This window comes from Halyomorpha halys, unplaced genomic scaffold (assembly GCF_000696795.3).
Source record: "Halyomorpha halys isolate HHAL.00 unplaced genomic scaffold, Hhal_1.1 Scaffold425.1, whole genome shotgun sequence".
Classification (NCBI taxonomy): Eukaryota; Metazoa; Arthropoda; class Insecta; order Hemiptera; family Pentatomidae; genus Halyomorpha; species Halyomorpha halys.
In genome coordinates this window covers 632,322-641,339 of record NW_027114575.1, presented here as the reverse complement: position 1 = coordinate 641,339, position 9,018 = coordinate 632,322, and the positions used below count along the sequence as shown (strand labels likewise).

Sequence of the window (9,018 nt, the reverse complement as noted above, 5' to 3'; positions counted from 1 at the left end):
TTTTATATTTTGTTTAGACAGATCTGTTTATTACATTTATTTAGAATCTATAATGCTCAATAATTGTACATGACTTGAAATAAGGTTTTAACTACTAAGTTCAAAAAGAAAGAGATTGAAAGACCTCTAGTTGTGACATGAAAATTACTTAAGCCCTTATAATATTAATATTAATAAAGTGTAATCTCGGTAACCCGAAATGATTGCTGCAAAGGGTGTTCGGATTACTGACAAGTCCGGATAACAGAACATAATAGAAAAAATTATCACTTTCTTTCCATTAACCTTTCGTCAGGTGCTATGAGTCTTATAACATCCTCAGTAATGCTAAATGATGGATTGATTTGTTAAAATTACAAAAAGAAAAAAAAGTTATAGTGAACATAATTCTTAATTAAATTAGTTTTACAGAATCAAATGATTTATACGATATAAATTATGTATTTATGATACTAACAAAATTTCTTATGAGCCCTTTCGAAGGAATTAGATTAATCGATTGCGAAACTGTATAAATATCTACTGTTGATTTTCACGGTGATTATAATAATTTGCGTATAGATCAGGAATTAAAAATGTCCTTTACGCGTTTGCGCTTTTATTTGAAAACAAAAATATTATTGCCTACTGAGTTTGCTTAAAAAAATGTAACTTTTTTTTTTTTTTAACTGCACGTCGATTTCGACTATTACAGCACTTACTTGACAAACGGTCTAAACTTCCAACACATTACAAAAGACTGATCTACATGACTGTAATAAGACCAATCTGGACATATGGAGTTGAGCTTTGCTCCACTAAACCTTGGAACCTTCGAATTCCTCTCGTATTCAATCCTTACAATCCAAAATCCTTCGTAAAATCCTCAATGCTCCTTATTTTGTCACAAATAAAATCATACATGAAGACTTTAATGTTCCCTATGTAACCGATCTAGCCCGAACCAGATATCACTCCTTCCATTATTAACTCTCTAACCACTCAAACCCCCTAGTTTCTAATCTTGCATCCTCTTCTATTCCTGACAATCCTAATGTAAAATGCCATTAGAGTGCTACCAATGGGTAGTTTACACGCTTGTAACACTCTAATTTAACTTAGATCCGATTTACTAAATGTATTATAATGTACAGTTGTAAATAGCAATAAATAAATATTTAAAAAAAAAAACTTTTTTTTACGCCAGTTCTATTACTGGAGTGTTCGGATTACCGAGATTAAACTGTAAAGCAATATGAGAAATGGAATGATAATTTATGACTTACGATTAGATCTAATAAAAAATAATAGGTTTGTCCTTCCAAGGGTTTCTTACTTTTTTACAATATTGTGGGTTCTGAAAACCCTATTAATTTATCACTTGGTAAGGAAAGGGTAAATGTTTGTGAATGGTTGAAACTGGTTTTATTGTTGACAATGGAGAGGAAATGATTCTCTTGCTTTCACTGCTATTATTCCTTACCCTTAGAGGGCCCTCAACAACCACACGACTCAATAGGCAGTCCCGTACCTGCTAAGATTTACAACCACCCGTAGCAGTCACAATGCAAACCTTTCCAAACAAATTCCACGCAAGCCATAGTTTTTTTTTTCACACAACTCACAGAGAAATATATGGCTCTCCAAAAATATAATAATCTTGACGTAATAGTATGTACAGCTTTACATTTAACTAAAATTCCTCATAAGAGGAAGAAAACTTTTAATTTTTTTCATTCTTATTGTAGTGAACTGATGAATAGCTGGCAAACATTTAATGATATAAAAAAAAATTTACGATTCAAAAGATTTGTATTAGTTTTTTTTTAAAAAACTTGACTCCCTGGGAATCATCCACCACCACATGCATGGAAATTAATGAGTGGGGGAGTTATCTAGAGGAGGGATGGCATGCATGCATCGCATATCTTATTTGTTGTTTTATTTATTTACTACTTTGTTATTTTTGATATTCTAATATTTGTTATATAGGGGAATTTGTTGATAAAATGAAATAAGGGTTATAAAATGGAGGGGAAAGAAAAAAAGGAATAAATTGAAAAGCTTGTATTTAGTTTGTAGACTGGTATTAATTGTAAAAGAATACTGTGGAAAAAAAAATGTTATTTTTCTATTATATTGTATCATATAAAAATATGTAATTTATATATGTCCGATCACGGATTGATCAGTATGCTGTGTAATGTGCCAACCCGACGTATTTGGGCAGCATGAATGAATAAATTTCTTTCTCTTCTCTTCTCTTACATTAACCTACTTGAAGATCAGCTCCATAGCTTACTTTAGAATAATTTTTTAACTACGATCCTCTAGTAAATATGCAATTACTCTTAGTGTCGGTCCACACAAATATACTTTGGACCCACAGAAGTTATGTCCAGCTTCTGACGCAACGGCATTTGAGGATTGTTACTATTTTGTATCTGCCCTGCGCAAACATGCTAAAACTAAAAAATATTTGCCAAAATCATTTGCATGAATTTTTATCATTACCCTCCCGATTGGATCTTACATAATCTTATATAAACTTCTTTTTATATACGTAAAACAAAATTTTATACTTACAGCTGAATACTCTTCTTAGTAGGATGTATAATTTTTGTTTCTTTTATATTTAAATAGTTACTTTTGTTTGTTTTATTTTTTACTCTGAGGAATATAGATAGTACTGCTTGGGTATGTTGTTTGTTATTAGTTTATATAAATGATTTTCAACTCATTTATAATATAACAACAATGATGCATTTAATTATATATTTTACAGGCTAACTCCGTTTGTACCAGGGTTATGTTTTCATTTATATCACATTTATAGATATATTAACATAATTTCAACAATTTCATTCACATCTTCTGGCAAAAACAGGGTACAGGCGAGCCCGAACATATAGACACGCTTTACACGCGCGCATATACACATATACATAAGTTTTTTTTTCCTTAACTGAGAATGTAGTATGTAAATGGAAGAACCGTCGCTTCCCGGGGGTCTTAGTGGGGCGGGTCCGGTGGAGAAGGATGGTCTTTTTTTCATGTTATCTCCTCTTTATAATGTTATCTCATGATATTGTAACATGTCGTACATCGACCAACCAACTCGCGAAAAGATGCGGTAGTGGCCCAAAAGTTCAAAAAGCTGAAGGTATAGGATATAACCACACATGATTATAAATTGCTGAGTAAAAATGCAATAATATATTGTTAGACGAAAGTTACTAAATTAATTAATATTATAAAATTAAAAATTGGATCAAAATGAGAAAGATGTTGCTGTTGGAAAGAGGCGAAAGACCGGTAAAAGGGAAATAAAAGATAGGTATAACTTGTCAGATGAGGTAATCAATTTGATTATATGGTTGTTAAAAGAATTTTCTTTAAAAGACTTAATGTTATTTATCATCACATTACTGGCTTACAATGTTATTAGTCTTAAAAGCTGTTATTGCATGGAGTGGTAATTGGTTCGTGCTTTGTGATAACTTCGTACCCATCGAAGCAAGTTGACTTCAATAACTTTGTAATCAGTATAAATGAAGTAATAAGTTAAAAGTTAGTGATAAGTTAAAAATATAAATATTTTAATTTTTTTTTTTTACTTTACATATTTCAAAGGTAGAAAAATACAAAGAGGTAGAAATATAAGTTTCTTTTTCACTCGTTACTTTTTTTTTTTCCTTATCTCCTTTATTGTAAATAACAATATTAATATATACTTAGGTATATATTACTATTGTTATTTATAATAAATGAGGTAAGAAAAAAAAACAAGTTGTAATAAGTGAAAACGAAATTTATATTTCTACCTCTTTGTATCTTTCTACCTTTTGAAATATGTATAGTAAAAAAAATAAATATTAAAATGCATTTTTTTAAATATCAAAGTATGAAAGAGAAAGAAAACCGCAAAACTGATTTAAGTGACACTTTATGGCCAATAAACCTCAAGCAGATTTATTTTTATTTTGACACTATTCTATAAAAAATACCAGCAAGAAATGTTACTGAACAACCATCAATTTTATTAGTTGTTATCTTGTGTTTTAGGAGATCATTAACCCCTTCTCACCCTCTTCCCTCTGTAAAAAGGTTATTCACTTCTTCCTTTCCCAGCACTTCATTTCCACGCCTTATCACCTAATCATATTCCCAGCACTGAAGCTTTTATTCATTTGACGATATCACACCTTTGCATAAACAATGATTCAAAGTACAAATTATTGTGGAAATGAGTTAAAAATTCGATTTTAAAAATATCCTTAAAATACAATATTATGTAAATATGTATATATAAGTGTAATATATAAAAATAAATATTTGTTAACGCACTACCATACCGTTTATCTGATTGTGATGGATTTTTTGCTAAATATTCGGTCTTCCCAAGAAGGCTGGCCCGATTTTTGTGGTAAAAAAAATTACTAACAAACTTTAGAATTTTTGCAGCGTACCTCAAATGCCAATCGATTTGTCTCTTTCTGAAGATTAAGAAAACAATATTACTGATTCTACTAAATAATCTTTTACTATACTTTGATAGGTCAGTCAGTTTGAATTGTTTCAATACAGTACTAATATTGAAGCACAGTAAGGATTATTATATTCTTATTTTATGTAGTATATACTTATAGACAATTCTTTGAAAAAATCACTTAAATCAGATTAGTATTAATAATTTTATAGCAAAGTTAGCTGTTAGTATTTATGTTACTACAGTTATCTTACAGATCCGTTACTTAGGACTACATCTGGGCAAACGATTAACCTGGAATCCTCACACAAGTCTAAAAAGACAAGAAACTGCTCGTCGATTCCGACTATTACAACATTTACTAGACAGACGGTCTAAATTGCCAATCCATTACAAAAGACTGATCTACATGACTATTATAAGGCCTATCTGGACATACGGAGTTGAGCTTTGGGACTCCACTAAAAAATCAAATTTCTCCCGAATCTATTCTTTATAATCCAAAATCCTTTGTAAAATTTTTAATGCTCTTAATTTTGTCACAAATCAAATCCATCATGACCTCAATGTTCCATATGTTGCCGATTTGGCCAGAACCAGATACCATTCCTTCCATGATAAACTTCCCAACCACTCAAATCCACTTGTTTCTAGCATGGCTTCTACTCCATTACCTAATAATCATCCTAGGCGTCTGAAAAGAAGATGGTCTCGAGATCTCTAGAAATGTTATTGGAGTTCTATCAATGGGTAGATTCTCCACATGTTTGTATCATGTCACTATGTCACCTACAGCAAATTCACTCGTATATATATTTATACAGTTGTAAATAACATTAAATTATTTAAAAAACAGTTACCCTCTTATTATTGCGTCTATATATTAATTGATCTCAAAGTTTCAATAATGTTCCATTACTGTATATACGTCTTCAAATAGAACAACAGCGAAGCAGTGCCGGTCTGTCTGCTAGTATATAGATAAAACGATTCGGCAGGATTTGTCTCATTCAAGTTCTTTTTTCCTCTCTCTCTCCAAATTAGACTTAAATGATAGCGATTGTCCACTTGATAGCTGTTGTCACGGTTGCTAAGATTGTTAAAGATACAGAAGAACATGACGAAAAAAAAGAGGCTGATGAACCGCTACCTGTGAAAATCAATCAAGGAGGAGATATTAGGGAAACAAAGAAGGGGACCCAGAGAGTTCTCTTGGGAGACCCCGAGCAGGGACCGGAGGACAAAGGGACCCCGGCACCTACACAGGAAAAAACTGATGCTCGGAATCTTGGCGATTTATTAAGAGAAGAGGACAGAGTGTCAGCATCCATCTTGCCCGCATTACCCCTAGCCCAGCAACACAGACCTATTAATATACATAGGGTGGTTCCACACAGCGCGCGACTATCAAAAAAATATTCTTTACATTCCATTAATTTTTTTTATATATATATTTTTTTCCATGAGACAAACGTTATAATAGTTGTCAGTTCTACATTCGTTTTCAATACTGATCTTTTCATCACCGTGTTAAAAAAAAGAACTAATAAAAAAAGAGCCTATTACCACAAATTACTATAGAATTGATGTTTATGTTTCTTAAGTTTATAATTTGATATCCACAATTTCACTTTTTATCAAATCTGTATAACACTTCCTTCAGGTAGGTCTCATTGTAGACCTGTCAGGCTATGATTGATATTCCTGTGACGCACCATTGAAAAAAAAAGTTGTAATTTTTATTTGCTTTATTCATATAAATTCACAATATGTATATCTATTGATTATTAATTATATCATTGTTATTAAAAATTATATATAATATTATAAGTAAAAAAAAGTTTATTCAATATAAAAATGTGTTATTAATTTATTTACGTGAGAAAACAACAATACCTAGTTATAAACATCACTATAATACTGAATACTCGGGGGATGTTTATACATTAGATATGTTCATAGTCTCTTATCGTTCTGCAATAGTAGAAACTTATGGGTAGTTTCTCTACACGCTTGTAACACTCCATTTTAATTAAAATCAAATTTACTGAATGTATTATATAATATACAGTTGTAAATTTCAATAAAGATATTAAAAAAAAAGAAAATTGTTCAAAAGAACATATTTCCTAGTTCTTAGCTGGAGGGTTTTTTATTTATTATTTTTTTCGATCCCTCTAAAAAACAGAAAACAAAATATGAAGAAAGCATTACATAATAGAAACATAAATCAAATTATAACCTTCTTCTACCATTACATCTTGAAGGTGTCCAAGTGTGATATTTATCTGAGCTTTGATGTAGACGTTTTGTAAAGAGCTCAACTTAAATCTTTAGAGCTGTAGGGCCTCGGCGTGATGGTTGAAAAATAAAAATCAATAATAATTGAAGAAGAAAAAGAATAAGTAAAAGATAAAACTAATTAAGTTATAGAAAGCGAAATTAGTACGGGAGGGAGAGGAGGTACAAGTGAAGAAGGGAGTTAAGGTAGGGTGATGTTGATGGGATTTTTGGGGCCCTTCCTATCCTGCCACCTCGCTGGAAAGGGGATGTGGTAACTGTCCGGAATAGTAGATTGAAGGAAGCAGGGATATTGTGAAAAAACTTTATGTGTCTCCGTGTGATTTGTTGTGCTGTTTCAAGCAGTAGTTCGTGGTGTATGCGAGTCTTGTTAAGGGGCCTCTACATGTTGCCCAAGCCGTGGCGCGACTCAGACATGGGTGGCTTGGCTTGGCTGGTGCGAGTTGGCCTAAGCTCGATGCCGATCTGTCAAGAGTCGGTTTTTTGGACACAGATCATAAGGGGTTTGTGAAGCATCATCACCATAGTTCTTTATCTAGTTGCAACTGAGAGCCGTTAGGAGGTTAAGGGTGCTTGTTGGTACTTTTTTAATCTTATTTATTTATATTTAATTTCATTTAATCTCATTTCATATTCTTTTTTTTTTGTAATAAGAAATTTGTAATCCCAGTGCAATGGCTGAAACCACTTGTACGTCCGCCATGCTTGCCTCTCTGAAAAACACTGACATGTGGACGGTTTCTTTGTTTACCCAGCATTTGAACAAGCCTCCGATTCGTGGCGGGCGGCCAACATGTGGATCCGCCTTTACCTCTCTAAAGTGATGTGTCTCTACAAATCTTCTGTAATATACTGTTTTGGTACTGTTGTAGTGACTTTAGGGCTGTTGGGTATACGATATATAGTAGTGGTGCACCGTGTAGCAGTGGTGGTCGGTGGTCTCAGTATGGCTTTGTATATGAGTAGTCTGAGGTGTTTATACAATAATATCAGGTGTTTGGATGGAGATAAGTCTGTACTCATATCGCATATACATATATATATTTCAGCTTTTCTTTTTTTTTTTTTATTCTAACAGCATTGTAAATTTTTTTCCCTTTTTTTATACTGAGAAGTTTTATAATTTTTGATTAATCTGTCTTTAAAAATATTTGCTTCATTTTCTTATTTGTGTCGTTTCTTTCTTTTAATTTATTGTTGCCTATTTCATTTTATCTTAAGATTTTGTTTAATTAATTACCATTTCCAACCTACAAATTCTAATACCAGCGCACATAGCCGGAGGAGGTAACAACTCCATTAAATTAACCAATATGTTTTTCTAAGAATAAGACTTATAAGACTGTATCCTTGAGAACTATTTATATCTCCATATAGAAAAATATGGGTGAGGGGACGAAATATACTAACTTCAGATGAAAATCCAAAAATAATAAAATTAACGATTAGGTGACAAATTTTGGTTTCATTTATTAGTTCAAGGGGAAAAATCTACAGAAATATCCGATTTTAGGTTGTAAAATTAATTTAAATTTCCATAAAACTTTATATTGTAGGTATTAAAGCCTATATTTTATTTACAATAAAATCCTACAATAGAAGTAATTTATTTGTTTCTGGTGCAGACATTTTCGAGTTATAAGTTTTTAAACTATGTTTTAGTGTATAACTGGAGCATTCTGTTTGGTGGTTATAATTGAATATTGCCTTCTTTGCTAATTTAGTTAATGTATTGAACATTGTTTTTGTTGTTGTTGAATCTTTAGATAGAGTCCATAAAACGTGAATATACTGTAAGTGTTTGTTATGTGTACATTCAAATAAATTGTTAAAGATACATTTCAAGTGTCATTCCCTTCGATCGAGTTAGTGTTAGAACTATAAGTATTAACATGGTTTCGAAAACGAAAGCCATCTTCTCGCAAATTAAAAAAATATACGTGGTTGTAATAGCCAGGTTGGCAGGTGCTATGCTGTCATTTATATGCTAATGGTCCCCGTGTATTCTCACTAAACTAATCATGCACGTCCAGTTTTAAATATAGTAAGCTGCTCGTAAGGTACTTCCACCTGAAGTTTTCAAGGGGCCGAATAATGGTTTCTATTTCATTACAATTAACATAAGCAATATCTTTGACTGTAAATTTCTCCCATTTTATTCTAACATAAAGCATTTTAGCTATAATTGGATCTTATATAATAGGTTTTATTGCAATTACATTTGAAGTATAAGAAACTTATCAGGCTCT

General features: G+C 31.8%; 1 protein-coding gene across 1 annotated transcript in view; it reads left to right on the top strand.

Moving 5' to 3' along the window:
- Positions 1–5,518: 5,518 nt before the first annotated feature.
- The window catches only part of LOC136796848 (zinc finger protein ZIC 2-like), a 56,638-nt gene continuing 53,138 nt past the window's right edge, over positions 5,519–9,018 (top strand). Inside the window, exon 1 of the mRNA XM_067051739.1 lies at positions 5,519–5,787. Within this exon, the coding sequence (XP_066907840.1) occupies positions 5,519–5,787 (269 nt within the window). The remainder of the gene's footprint in view (positions 5,788–9,018) is intronic.